This window comes from Mesoplodon mirus (genome assembly GCF_964341445.2).
Source record: "Mesoplodon mirus genome assembly, chromosome: 2".
NCBI classification, from domain to species: Eukaryota; Metazoa; Chordata; class Mammalia; order Artiodactyla; family Ziphiidae; genus Mesoplodon; species Mesoplodon mirus.
In genome coordinates this window covers 26,532,997-26,548,330 of record NC_138977.1, presented here as the reverse complement: position 1 = coordinate 26,548,330, position 15,334 = coordinate 26,532,997, and the positions used below count along the sequence as shown (strand labels likewise).

The following is a 15,334-nucleotide window of genomic DNA, read 5'->3' as shown; positions in this document are numbered from 1 at the left end:
CTGTGGCGCGTGGGCTTCTTACTGCAGTGGCGCCTCCCATTGCGGAGCACGGGCTCTAGGCGCATGGGCCTCAGGAGCTGCAGCACGCGGGCTCAGTAGTTGTGGCTCGTGGCTCCAGATCGCAGGCTCAGCGGCCATGGCGCACAGGCTTAGTTGCTATGCGGCATGTGGGATCTCCCTGGACCAGGGCTCGAACCCGTGTCCCCTGCATTGGCAGGCGGATCCTTAACCACTGTGCCACCAGGGAAGCCCAAGCTTCAGTTCTGACAGAACGCCAGGCCATTGTGCCGTCAGCAGTGCTGCGTCTTCATGCTCCGAAGTCAGACAGATCTTAGTTCAAATCCTGGTGTCAGTACTGGGACAAGGTTCTTGCTCCAAGCCTTAATTTTTTTTTTTTTTTAATTTTCAGGTTTAGTATATTTTGAATGTGTACTTGAGTCACTTCAGTCAGGCGTCTGTAACACATGCAGCTTAAAGAACACCTGTGGGCCTAACCTCCACCGGCCACGAGCTGCTCACCTCACACGACTGCAACGTGCCTTTTCTTCCGTGTCACAGTTTTCTGGTGGCCTCATTAGCTTCAGAGTAGTGAGTGGTTGACATATTTGCCTGTGATGGCCTCCGAGACTTTGGAAATGTACTTAAAGTTGTTTTTCTTAATGCCTTTCTTTCTGCACCCCTCCAGCCCCTTCCATGAATTGCTTCAAAGGCAGCTGAGCAGAGAGCACAAGCCTGTTTTCCTACCGACCATCATGGGCATGTCTAGCTTGTACCCTGTTTGCTTCACCTTCCAGTGCCCTCCCTGGAGACAGAATAACAATTCTTAATCCTCAGGAGGCTTCTGAGGAGCTCAGGGGAGCAGCGTGATTCCTTACATAGGGAAAGGTCAGACCCCACAGAGGGTTCAGTCACACGTCCCTGATGCTGTCAAAAAATTCAGAGCATTCACAATTAAAAATATTTTATTGATGTTCATACAAAATACAGTCATGTACAAAAATGTACATAACATATTTTCATTCAGTTTACATTTTAAAAAAGGAACAACTGTAATTTCAAATACTTTCTGCTTACATGTCATGTAAACATTGTTCTGGGCCCATGTTATTTACTAAAATTGCATCCACTCTTGGAGATTTTCATGATTGTATAGGTGCTTTCAGATTGAGAGTCAGATCTGCCGGATCGATTTCTCAAGCTGCACACATGGCCACGACTGGCTGGATTCCAGACAAAATGAGATCCTCTAGAGACATACCTGCGCTTTCATAGCAATGTGAAGTCGTAGATGTAGATTTCATTTTAATACACATCTGTGTGTACCTGTAATTGACCTCAGCTTAGCCACATACATCTGTTATGGAGGATCATGGTGGAAGAGTGTGGACGCCCCAAGGGCGCGATCTCTACTCTGGAAAGTGGCTGATGCCACAGTGCAGTGGCTGACACGTAGATCACCATCTTTTGGAGCTTGCTGTGTCAGCCGCCCTGTGAAGAAGTGCCAGCACGCACAAGTTCAGTACCTACAGATTTGAAAACATGTTTAGCCTATCTTTTGACAAAATGTACTCTTCAGTAGATTTTGAGGGTCACATGGGGAAAAATATAATGGAAGGGAATTAATCAAAGAAAAACAAAGCACACTCTGGCTTCTGCTAAACCCATGGCCTTCTGAGGAAACACTGCTTTAACGTTTTAGCCCAGTTTTATCCCTCCCTATTGGTTTAACCAAATGGATACTATGAAAGAATACCACAGAGGTGCTGATCTTGGTGCAGAAACTACCACTCCCCACCTTGGGAGAAAACCTCCCAGGATGCAGTGTGTCAGGAAGACCTGTCTTGAAAGCAAAACCAATTTAGACTACAACCAGATTTTCACAAGGCAGTTAAAAGAGATTATGGCGTTCAGCTATAAATATACCATCAAAGGTAGTGAGGTATACGGCCTTAAGAAATATACCCTTAAGAAAGATGGCATCTTCATGATCAGATTAAGAATCTCTTAAAAAATTCATCAACAAACTTTAAACTTTGATTTTCCTTATAAATCTGTGATCAGTTCTGGATACAGGGCTCAATTCTGTCTACTGAGAACTAGGCAGTCCCAGAAAGAACCAACTTAACTGGCCTCATGGCTGCCCTTTGATTCTGAGAATAAACTTAACAGTCCCCTTATGAGGAATTCTAAGCTCAACCACATTAGTTCTAAGCTCAGCCCTTAGGAGGCGCCAGGATTGCTGGCCTCAGTGCATCTCAGTGCCATGTTTATGACACAAGCACAACCCTGAGGCACTTGTCCTGGGCTAGAAATGACACACCTGGGAGCAGGCACACCCTACAACAGGCTCTTCTGCCACCACGCAAGTGTTGCATCAGGATGAGAGAAAGCAAAAGTCACACTGATGTTACATATAGAGGCATTGCTGATCCCTGCCTTGCCAATGAATAATAATCTTTTGACTTCAAACTAGCAACCAAAGCAAAGAAATCTACTTATTAGCTCACAATAAATTATAGCTAGCAATTAAAAAACATAGTTCTCCAGTCTGAAATGTGATGTGGTCTTTCATGGGACTTTTCCCTGAATCGGAGATCACTGAGGTTGTGCAGACTTTCTTCTACCAGCACCAAGACAAACTTTGGCTGTCCTGAAAAACTTCTCAGCAGGCCCTTATCCTCAACCTTGCACATACCTGTCTAAAAAGTAAAATACAAACTCAACGCTTCAAAGATGAAATGCAGTAATGATAACATACTTAATATAAATATCTATTTCAAGGTTTGCTCCAGACTGAAACAATAAAAAGCAAATGCTTGGGAAAATTACAAGCCTCTGCTATCTCTGATTCTTACAATCACACAGCCAAGTTTATTCATGCTTTACTTTTACTTATCATTGTTATTAAATAACCCTTGACATTTATCTTGTTGGCATGTGCTCATAAACACACACACATATTCCTGACAGAGTAAAGGAAAAACCGCAGTCCAGAGTATTCTGTGTTAAGCCAATTAAGACACTGCCTCTAGGGCCTTGAGACTCTGGGCTGCAAAAATGGTTGCTATGGAAACAAATTTACCTCAGCATTTCTGGCAGAGCCAGAACCTATGTACTAACCTGTCTTCAGATAGAATCTCCTGTAATCAGGGCTTTCCTCCCTTAATTGGGGCAGAATTCTAGGAAGTATATTATTATAAATTACAAAGGAAAACATGACATTCCATACACATTTTACTATAACTTGGTGTCTTCTTTTATTCAATCATACAAATTTGAATGGGGATTCCTGAATAAATCTTGTACTTAATTTACCTTTGGCAGAAACAATAGATTTCAAAACACTTAGTAGCTTCTCATTTATATAGCTTTTTCTCTTTTAAAGTTCTATAGCATATTAGTATTTTCAAAGCAATACTCTTAGACAGATGTGCTTTGAAAGTTAACTGGTAATGATTTATATTATAGCTTATGTAAGAGAATAATTACTTAAAAAGGACAAACTAGACATGTATTTCTTTTAAAAAATACAATTTTTGGTCATGTGAATGATTCATGTTCAGATTTCAAAAATAGAAAACGTGCTAAAGTGCATCATTTTATTTATAATATAACTCCTTGAAATTATAGCAATCTGCAATGTAAACAGTAGAGCAAAGAATACCAAGCTATATCTATATTGCAGGATTATGTACCGTCTTTAAGTATGTGGATTCAACCAGGGCACTTTCAACATATAGCTCATGCTTTTGGATGATTATTTTTAAGAGCAAATTTAAAGGTATTCTTTTTCCCCTACTCCTGACTTAAACGATTTTCAACCGACAGAGAGCTGCTACTTCACTTCAACAATGGAAAATGCTGCTACAAATCCAATCTGACCAGACAGTTTCTCAAGAACCCGTTTTGGAAACTGACAACTGATCAGGAAGTTTTCTCCTTGTTATTATTATTAAAGAAAACAAAATGGTACCCTTTGCTGTCCTGTTCATCCCGCAACATCGTCTTCCAAAGGCAGAGCCTGCTGAAACACCTTCTCTTGGCAACCAGCGGCTGGTGGGCAGACACCTGTGCTCAACCTCACAGAGCAGAAACGTGGGCCAGGATGGGCAGGCGGAACCAGGACCCACTTCCCTCAGCGCAAACACAGAAAGTCAAAAAGTAACAACAAATCACAAGATGACATCAGCACACTGGAGAGATGAATGATTTGGTGTCTTAAATTCCCTGGTCCCTCCACAATGTCTAATATAGACAGTTTTGTGACACCGTCTTTGAAAAAATTATAATCATAATTGGCTATACACCATTATTTTTTTCTCTTTATACATGATCTTGAAAATAGTGTGATTTAGATTCTGCCTTAGGCTGAGCTCTCAGGGCTATACTTACCCTTCAGGAGATTTTTAGTGCAGGTTTACTTAAAAAAAAAGAAAAAAAATTAAACTCTGGTAAGTACTCAGGAGGCTTAGAATACAGGCTCTTTCTCTCTCACGATCCTCTACACTTAAGCTAAGAATTAAGCAAGACCCTTGTGTTTGGCTAGAGCCAAAACAAAACCAACCCCCAAATAGGCTGCTGGCCTCCCTTAGTGTTTGATGTTAAAATCTGAGGCTAATAAGTGCAGTCAACGTTCAGGAAAGGATTCTCCAGGCTCCTCACCGCTGCCTAATTTAAAAATCAGCACAAATATTAGCTACTTCTCTATCCCCTGTCCTCTGCAGATGGTCCAGCCCTAGTCAGGGATCACAGTTCTCTATCAGCTGAGGACGTCGTGAAGAAACACACAGTCAAATAGAGGACTGCACGGCAGACGCAGCTTCCATCCACCTGAGAGCTAAAGGGGAAGCGATTCACGCGAGTGGGGAAAGGCGCAGCTCTGTGGAAAGGTCACGAGGATGGTCGAGGCAGCAAATAGGGCTCCAATGCAGGTTCCCACTTGACTGGGTCCAAAGAGAGCCCGTGCTCTCTTGGGCACCTGCATTGGATGTGCACAGCACGTTCGCTCTACAGAGTGAAGTCCTGAGCTTGTTTTTCTCACAGTCCCACAGAGAACAGGCTGTTTCTCAAGTTATCCAGAGAAGAACAGCGTGTATCCTCTGTAGGTGAGTGTGTCTCAATGTAGTGATTCGTCGCTGCCAGTGTCAGCGAAGCTTCCACTACAGCGTCTGTGTGTGTCTGTGAGCGCTCGGGTGCACAGAGGTCTCGACTTTCCCTTCCACAACTCCCACGTGGGGGCCGGTGGGCTCCTTCCATCCAGGCGGTTTCCAAGGCAGGCAGTGGAAACTGGAGATGATCCCAGTGGCCCGGAGGCAGAAGAGCTACTCTCTTTGTAGGTCCAGCTCCGAGGCTGCCTTCCAGTTTCTGCAGAGCTGCTCTCTGCCAGGGGAGGTGGGGGGCACGTTCACCCTGCATCCCCAGCCCCCTTGGCTCGGACAGGGCTGCCTCCTCACACGGACTTGGAATCCGTGTCCCTCTTGCTGATAAGCACCTCCAAGAGCCTCAGTTTGGCCTTGATGTGCTTATATCCGTTGTATTCTTCAGCCATAGGAGTGCGGTCTTCCTTCTGGACGTTTCTGATGGAAACAAAGGGAAAAGGGGCTGATGATCATTCACTGTCTCTTCTAGAGGACACTGCTCGTCAGGTGAATGATCGTCACGTGGAAATTTGCAGTTTAGCACCCTGCAGAATCAGTGCTGCCAAGCATGACTTGGTATCAAGACTGGAGCTGGGTTTAGACAAGCAGTGAAAGACAGTGTCCCCAGGAGGCACCATGCAACTGAGTTTCAGAGTTAATCTGGCATCTTGAAGAACGACAGGAAAGACTAAGAAATGTAGAAACTTTCTGTCTGCTGTTGCTACGTATGAATTCATACTACAAGTCTCCGTACACTGAAGTCCTTTACTTACACTTAATGCTTTCTCACTTTTATATACTTCACCTAATGAACAATTAAATTTCTGATTAGTAATTGGTATACCCATAATTTACAGGGTTTAAAAAAATAGTTAATACTCCTACTTACTATAAAAATTAGTCTTGGAATTCAGCAATTGGATCACAGAATACTAATAAACCTTTATAGTTTCTGAGTAATTTTTTTTTTTTTTGCGGTACGGTATGTGGGCCTCCCACTGTTGTGGCCTCTCCCGTTGCGGAGCACAGGCTCCGGATGCGCAGGCTCAGCGGCCATGGCTCACGGGCCCAGCCGCTCCGCGGCATGTGGGATCCTCCCGGACCGGGGCAAGAACCCATGTCCCCTGCATTGGCAGGCGGACTCTCAACCACTGCGCCACCAGGGAAGCCCCTCTGAGTAATTTTTTTTTTTTTTTTTTTTTTTTTTTTTTGCGGTACGCGGGCCTCCCACTGTTGTGGTCTCTCCCCTTGCGGAGCACAGGCTCTGGACGCGCAGGCTCAGCGGCCATGGCTCACGGGCCTAGCCGCTCCGCGGCACGTGGGATCTTCCCGGACCGGGGCACGAACCCGTGTCCCCTGCATCGGCAGGCAGACTCTCAACCACTGCGCCACCAGGGAAGCCCTCTGAGTAATTTTATATGTATACTTTTTATGTGCACAAGTATTATACTTGAGAGCTGATTATAGGGTGAGCACTGTGCTAAGTACTCTGAATCCATGATCTAATACAACCCGCAGGAGAACCTGACAAAATGCTGCTGTTACCCGCATCCTCAACCGGCACTGCCCTGCTTCTCATCTCACTTGGAAATGCACACGTCAGACACTCAAATACCAGGCTTCCTTTACTTCTTATTAAAGAGCAAAAATGGGAAATGGGATAGCTTGGGGCTCATTTAATTTCGCTCAATGAACTGATTTTATTCCTGCTCTGCCTGCTCAAGGAAAGGACCCTGGATGCTCCCAGGAGAGGGCAGGGAAGGGAAGGGGGCATCTGACCCTGGCCCCAGACGTGCCTTTGAGGGTCTTCACTTGCCTCACGTACGAAGTGATGGAACCAGATTTTGTGAAATCTGAAGTCCCTGACAGTTCTAAACTTGTATGATGATTATTGATTCTCATCAATTGTATTTTCTTAAAACATGTGAAGGTTACGTCATTATAGGATATCTGTGCATAATGTGACTATAAACAAATGGGGAAAAAAATGAGCAGACAAACCAAAAATATGTTTGGAAAGAAGACTGGAATGAAACACATCAAAACATTAATCCTTTGGTTTGTCTTTGGGTATTATTATTTTGGGTATTATTTCTTTTATCTATATTTTCTAAATATACTACAATTCATGGAGAAAGATAAACAAATATTTGGTATAAAAATTCATAAATCTTGAGAAAGTCATTATAGGACAGATCCAAATCAGAGATCTCCAAAATAAGTTTATATAATAATTGAAATAAACTGAAATATAGTACATTTTTAATGCCTAAGTTAATTTTTATGGTACTTTTATTTCCCAATACTTTTGAGAAGTATAAAAGGAGATTTCAAGAGAAACTGTATTTACACTGTTTAAATAATTTGGATTAAAATAAAACATTTTAAAATGATAAAACTTAACTCCAACGTGAAAGATGGAGCTCTATTCCCTGCTCTAACCTGGTCTCATGCTGTGGCTTGAGTTGGACATTCTGTACGTGGTCACTTGCTAAAAGGAAAGACTATCCCTCAGCATAGCGCTCTGTGATGATGATTACAGTATGTCTTAAAACTCACTGGTAGGGGCTTCCCTGGTGGCGTAGTGGTTAAGAATCTGCCTGCCAATGCAGGGGACATGGGTTTGAGCCCTGGTCCGGGAAGATCCCACATGCCGCAGAGCAGCTAAGCCTGTGCGCCACAACTACTGAGCCTGGGAGCCACAACTACTGAAGCCTGCGAGCCACAACTACTGAAGCCCACGTGCCTAGAGCCCGTGGTCCGCAACAAGAGAAGCCACTGCAATGAGAAGCTCTCACGCAGCCACAAAGAACCAACGCAGCCAAAAATAAATAAAATTTATAAAAAAAATAAAAAGAATGTTAGGTGATAAAATGTATTTAAAAAAAAAAACTCACTGGTGAAAGGCACTCTATCAGTCAGGAGGGCTTCTTGTTTCTGTGTATTTCTCATTTGACTTGACGACTCTGCTTTTAAAATGAGCCTACAAACCAGCAAGACCTAGAGTACCCCTTTCCTTATTTCTCCTTCAAGTTTATTAAGATTAAAAAACAAAAACAGAAATCAAAACCAGTGCTGTCCACTAGAAACTTAGCTTTAAGCTGCTCATTTTAGATTAGAATTTGATGTGACAGGTGAGTTCTGTAAATGTTAGCTGAATCTGTATCGGTCTTGGGTATCATCCAAGGAGCACTTCTTCCTGAAGGGCCACACAAACCTCACCATTTCCAGTAAACCTCAAAGGGGCCCTGGGCACAAAACCAAGGGCCAGGTTACAGGAAAGCTGGAGGGTGGCTCCCAAATGGGAGGCTTTGCACAGATGTGACACAGAAAAAAGAGGGCTGTGTGTGAGGAGGGAGAGGGGAAGGACAACACATGCACTTACCTTCCATTTTGTCTGAAAAAATTGTCTTCAAAATCACGAAGTTTCTTTCGAATCCTTTTCTTTTCTTCTCTCATTTCCTGAAGGTGTTCCAAGAGTTCTGGTCTAAGAGGGGCAGAAGTATTTCAAGAAAATTGAGTTAAATCTGAATAGTTATAAACGTAAGGAATGTGCAACTCGATAGGAGTTGTGGAGAAAGGGAAAAGCATATAAATGCAGGAACTGTGGAAGGAGCTAAGGGTCACCAGAAATGGATGTTTTCCATCCCCTGGAAGCCAAAGCACACTGACGATAGGTATGGCTTCTGGGGCTCCTGTGAGGCTCCTGCTACTTATGAATTCCTCAGGCTTGTGAACGCCCATGGTGCTTTGTCATATTTTGCTTAGAAAGAAAGAGATGACATCTGTGCTCGGTATGTATTAAATGGTGAGCTGTGGCGCACAGAACCACACAATGCCATTACAGAGACCTTGCGATTGTTTAAGCAAGACCTCAGATGCTCCCTCAGATAACACGGGATGAAGCATATAAAAACACTGAGCCAGAAGTTAAACAAACAAGCAAACCCTGTTTTATCCACATAGATGCACCCTAGGCAAGTCACTTACGTTTTGTCAGCCAATTTAAGTACAAAGGCTAAAGTAATATTTCAGAAAATTATTTTCATCACAACAGTCCAATACCACCACCAAAACAACATACATTGAAGCAGCGTGTAGATTTGAAAGTCCGGTATCCTGGCTGCATTTTGATGGTATTTTATCATCCATTGGGGAAATAAAGCCATCAGTGTCATCTTCACATTGGTCCAGAAAGCAACGTGCATTGAAATCGGTTTTCAGGGTGACGGTGAACTCTGGCTTTGTGCTGCTATCGTCTTCTGAACCCTCCTCTTCTTCCTGGAGATACACAGCAACCCCAATAAAAACTGGGTCACTTTTTCGGGCCCTCTTTCATTACAGGTATCACTTCACGATCACGTAATTATCCAGACCCCATATAGCTTCTTCTATATAGCTACATTTAGCAACACACGTGTACATGATGGATATATTATTGAATATCTACATGTACACAGTAAATAAGACAAACACTAAACACAGCTACTCAACAGGGAAAAAAGCTGTAAAAAAAATTAGTATACAGCACAATTAACAGTTGTCAAGGCCGAGGGTAGGAAGGAACAATCATCATAATTTATACCCTAAATCAAAAGAAGCAAATGAATCTAAACATTCTCAGCTCTGTGACAATACCTAGAAAGAATCCACCACCAGAAATCAGTGCTTTAAAGATTCTATTAGTTACATGTCTCAGAATTTTTTGAAGCTATGAAGATTGTTCAGAAATTCAACAATACGGCCTTCCTATTTAAAAGTTGAGATTATGAAATATTTGTGGTTGCTTGATGCACAAAATTTTAGGAAACTTTTGAGAAGATCAAAACATTTATCTTTCCATGATCAGAATCATGAAACTTATGTTTTTTCAAAGAGTTTCCAAGGACCACAGCTGTATTTTTCAGCATTCAAGATTCTAAGAAAAGTGTGATATTCTCTGTCTTGATAAAAATGCAATTAGAAAAATGAGGTCAACTTATTTTTCCTAAGAGAATGTCTTAGTGCCAATTTAAAGCTATGTGATTCTAAGAAATGATATCAGAGTCTGAAAGAAAGATTTTAAAAGAAGTAATTCACTGCCAAAGTGTACAGTCAGACCAGAAAAGAATATCCTAATATCTTGAGAAATTAAAAAATCGGTTAGGCGTTCAGCTACACGAACAACACAGGATTATAACATCAGTTGTTAGTTCAACCAAGTGGCTTCAGGGCCAGTGCAGCCAATGTCTCTCAGGAGGCGGGAGGAACCACCGCTCACAGGAAAAGTACAGGATTCAAACTGTCTGTGGTGGGTTTTCTTACCATAAAGTTTGGTATGTTTATCATGGTGCCTCTGAAGAGAAATAATGTGAATAAAGAAGCAAACAAATAGGCAAAACAAAAGGACTATTACATAACTACAATGAAACTCCTGTTACAAAGGCATGAAGGTAAAGTTGGCAAAAAACTAGGGGACCTTTCCAGATTCTTTTTGCTGTGACTTCAGATCTTCAATCTCTTTTCTTGATCCATGGAAGTAAAAGCTTCATTATTAATTTTTTAAAAATTAAAACCATGTTTAAATTCACAGAGTAAAAGTGGCTTTTAAATCAATAGTTTAAAAGTTTCTCTTTTTTATAAGATGAAGTGGCAAGTCCCATCTACATCATTTACGTAAGAATTGAGCTAATGCATGTTGAGTACCTGAGCAGGTACACCGGGCACAGGGGCGGTGCTGCTCAGCCTCTGCCCACCTCCCCTTCCTGGATGAGGAGACCAGGTGGGACCACCTGACTATAAACTCCACGGAGGGAGGGATTTAGGGCTCTCTGCTCACTGCTGTTCCCAGAGCTCAGCCAATGCCTGCCTATATTAGGTGTTCAATAAATGTCTCTTAGTCCAGTAATTCAGCTTTAAAAGAGAAATACAAATTACTGTTAAGAGCGTAGTAAAGCCCGAGATAGAAAGAAATGAAGTTAGGGGTCTAAGCCTTATCCAGTATATCCCAAGGTCCTGAGAGAACTTCAAAATGGGAGACCGTGTCTTGCACGTTCTGAGAACTCAGTGCATTTGAAGATGAAGCTAAACAAAGCTGTTCTCAGTAAGCTTTGAAAAACATAGGGAAAAAGAAACAGCAAAACAGATCTTCAAATTGTAAGACCATCAGGTTGTTGTGGATACTAAGTAGATTCTAGAAGGAATCAATATCCAGATAACATATGAGCAACTGACAAAGAATCAGTGATCAACAGTGACTAGCACTGGCTCCCCGTACACAAATCAGAAAAGCCACTTTCTTCTTTTTTGGTGGGACCGGCATAATATGTGGATTTCAGTACAGAACGAGGCAGGCTGATTTGTGAAAGGAAAGCTGGCTGTGGACATTTCTGCGGAGTCCTGCTGCAGTGCTGACGTGAATCTGCAGGGAAGCCTCCAGCAGGCTCTTTACCTGACCCACCCTTACGCAATGTTGAGCAGTCACTTGAATACGGCGCCGGAGATATTCACAGAATGTGCAGAGGACACAGCGTGCGTAGGGAAATCTGGGTGTGCTGGAGTATAAAGTCTAGATGTAATGTATTTCATAAGGCTAGAAGTATGAAAAGCAACAAACTGGGAAAATTCAAGGTCCTATAATTAGATTAGAGAAAAAAGTGGACACACAGACACTAAGCAATCCTTGGAAAAGGAAGCTGGGGGTTGCATAAATCAACAGTTAGGCAGGGCGACAAGCCACGGTTCTCAACTGGGGGCAGGTTTGCCCCCTAGGGGAACTTTGGCAATGTCTGAAGGCATTTTTGGTCGTCACACTGGGGAGGGATGGTCAGAGCACACTACTTGCACCCAGTGGGTGGAGGCCAGTCCTCCACAACAAGGAATTATCTGGCCCAGATGTCGTAGTGCTGAGGCTGAGACATCCTGCCTTAGAAAGACTAAGAGGGACTTACAGCACATTGACAGTCATGTAGGCACAGACTTCGAGAACTGAAGGCCCTTAGTCATCTAGATCAAGGTCAGGACTAGTCCTTGGTCCACCGTCGGGCTGGCTAAACCACATCTAGAATAACGTTCAGTTCTGGGCATCAGTTTTTAAGAGGGATATAGAGAGACTGGTGTAGAGTGCAGAGCCACTGCTGGACAGTCCAGAGCCCATATCACATGAGAAACAGTAAGAGGAACCTGGAGAAAAAATGTTCACAGGGCGTGGGTGGCAGTGGGCAGGGCAGGTGACTGTAAATATGCAAAGTGCCCTCAAGGAGAAAGCAGTATGCTTAGTCCATGCTGCTCCAGAGGCAAAACTAGGCCTGTAAGTAGAAAGTCATACAATCATAACTATGAATACTATAATTTATTATTTCATTAATTATATTTTAGTTATTAAACTTATACATTCTAAAATTATATAATTACGATATTGTTTTAGATAGTTTTTCAAATGATAAGCTATACAACTAATAATATAAATTTTTATCTCTTTTTTTTTTTTTTTTTTGCGGTACGTGGGCCTCTCACTGCTCCGGCCTCTCCCGTTGCAAAGCACAGGCTCCGGACGCGCAGGCTCAGCGGCCATGGCTCACGGGCCCAGCCGCTCCGCGGCATGTGGGATCTTCCCAGAACGGGGCACGAACCCGTGTCCCCTGCATCGGCAGGCGGACTCTCAACCACTGTGCCACCAGGGAAGCCCAAATTTTTAGCTCTTGTTGATGCTTAGCCCATGTAACGAGCGACCTTACTCTCTTCATTGCTGTAGACATCTCAAGTTTGAGGATGGAATAACTTCTTAGGGACGATGTCTCTATTTTGTCAGAGAAGTTTTAGTGGAAACTCTCTAGTCAGAGAACTGACTAGATGATCTGTAGCATTTTGGGGGCTGGAAGTTCTAGGGCTTCAGAAATTGAGCTGGCTCTCTTTCACACACAGCTGGTGTCTTCCCATAAGCATTAAAAATCAGGGATGGTTTTCAAAGAAACCATTTAGATACAATCTTCTTATCTGAACACACACCAAATTCTAAATTATAACCGAATTTCTGAGAATTTATACAGTCCAAATACATGCTGATAAACCTGGCCAACTGGGACAAAATGAACTAAAAGACAACACCATTTATGAGAGCATTGTAATAATTGCAAAATTATCTGAAATTTTGATCATTGTGAGGGCCAGTAGAAGAGCAATGGCCAAAACATAATTGTGAAAAAAATAAACTGAGCTAAAGGATAAGATCTGGAGGAACAACTTTTAAAAAGAGCATCCTTCCTGTATCTTCCATTCGCTTCACGAGGCAATTATCAAGTGTCATATTTCGGATGTGTTAAAGAACACATTTTTATCTAGGAATAGTTTTAGCTCACGCTTCTAAGAGAAATATGCTAATTTTCATGCACACACTTGCCCAGATTTCTTCAATTACGGTGTTTTAATTCTTGTGTGAAATTACCAGCTAGATAAAATTTGTCTTCTTTCATCAACATCGAGTCTTATTGGAAGAAAATAGCTCTAATTTTGAAGATACAATGTAGCATACTTGCCTAAATTTCACATCTACAGCATTTTTATAAAACAAGTTCTATTTAAACAATATGAATAGTGAGCACAATCACTGCCTAACACCTTAAAGTGAGGTCTATGAAGCAGTTAAGACCCTTGGGAGGTAAGAAAAGGAAGAGAGTGAAGAGAAGAGACGGCTTTGTAGCTTCCGGTTCCTTACCTCAGTTACAGTGGAGAGAATCAGGCAAGAAAATGGAGCAGTTCTCAACTGGTGTCCCTCCGTGGGAACGAGGCCCCCCATATTTTGAAATAATCGTTCCTAACTACAGTAAATAAATGATACCCCAGGCTTGGGGTTGCCACAGAAATATGACGAGTGAAACTCTTAACACTCACTTCCACTTGGGTTTTACTCCCGCTTCTGACTTAACTGCTAAATAACAGTCATCGATTTTTTTAAAAGATTGACTTTGACTTTTCATTTCTAGAGCCCTGTACAAGGCAGTCAGTGTGTTCAGTTGTCCAGAAACAAAAATATGAAAGAGGCTAATCCTAGTCTAGGCTAGTTAGGTCCCTACAGATCTATGGGCACAGATGGTTCCTCCCATTTCAGCAAAAGTAGCCACTGAGGACAAGGTTTATCTGTACAAAATCCATGATTACTACTGGTGGAAAAAATTAGAGTGCATGTTCTAGTGACTGCTGGTCACAGCACTACATTCACAGATCAAGAACAGATTATAAAATTAGCACCAGGGACTAAATGTGCCAGGGGGAAGGCAAGAGGAAAGGAGAGTGGATGAAACTGTACCCACATATCTGTCAAAGACAACTAAGATATGTGTCTATAAAATGATAATTTTTTGTGTGTGCTACGTACACTGCCTTCGTTAATTTTGGTTTTGCTATAAATTTAGTAAATTAGATTTTTCTTTTAAGTTACCCAATGAGTTAGTTTAACAAAATTTTGGAGTACAGAAAATCCATTCCTCAAATAGGGGGAAAGAAACAAAACAAAAAACATTTTGAAAACAAAACAAAAATCCCTGCAAGCAAAATAAAAACCAACCAAACAACAACAAACAAAACAAAACAAAACACAACAGCGAGGGAATGAAATGAAACTAAGGAGATCAGCTGGTCTATAACATAAATAAAAGAGGACTGCTTAAAGTTGGTTAGAAGCAGCTACCGATTTTTTTCTATATTTATTTAGTTCTATTTTATTTATTTATTTTTAACATCTTCACTGGAGTATAACTGCTTTACAATGGTGTGCTAGTTTCTGCTGTATAACAAATGAATCAGCTATACATGTACATATCTCCCCATATCTCCTCCCTCTTGCGTCTCCCTCCCTCCCACCCTCCCTATCCCACCCCTCTAGGGGGTCACAAAGCACCGAGCTGATCTCCCTGTGCTATGTGGCAGCTACTGATTTTTAGGGAAGGCTGCAGGAAGCCATCACCAAAGGGCCCGATCACAGCGGCTTTCCATCCACAGGAGGGAGAGAGGGAGAGAGGGAGAGAAGGAAGGAGGGAGAGGCACTGCTGCGGATGTAGCAAGCGGTTAGCAGCTGGGGGTCTTCACCTTTATCTCCTTGAAGAAGGAAGCAGTTTCGCCCTCGATAATTGGCTGCAGCAAAGGGCTTCTCCGCTTGCTGGAAGGGGAACCCTGCGACAGGCGTTAATAGGCAGGTTACACGGAGAACTTCTTTCCCCATC

General features: G+C 42.4%; 1 protein-coding gene across 3 annotated transcripts in view; it reads right to left on the bottom strand.

Moving 5' to 3' along the window:
- Nucleotides 1-965: 965 nt before the first annotated feature.
- Nucleotides 966-15,334, bottom strand: part of FAM13A (family with sequence similarity 13 member A) — a 329,977-nt gene continuing 315,608 nt past the window's right edge. For all 3 annotated transcript variants that reach the window (XM_082611404.1, XM_082611405.1, XM_082611406.1), the window contains 4 exons: nucleotides 15,201-15,284; nucleotides 9,223-9,419; nucleotides 8,524-8,625; nucleotides 966-5,576 (listed from right to left, as the gene is read on the bottom strand). In XM_082611404.1, the coding sequence (XP_082467530.1) occupies nucleotides 5,450-5,576; nucleotides 8,524-8,625; nucleotides 9,223-9,419; nucleotides 15,201-15,284 (510 nt within the window). In that variant the 3' untranslated portion in view covers nucleotides 966-5,449. The remainder of the gene's footprint in view (nucleotides 5,577-8,523; nucleotides 8,626-9,222; nucleotides 9,420-15,200; nucleotides 15,285-15,334) is intronic.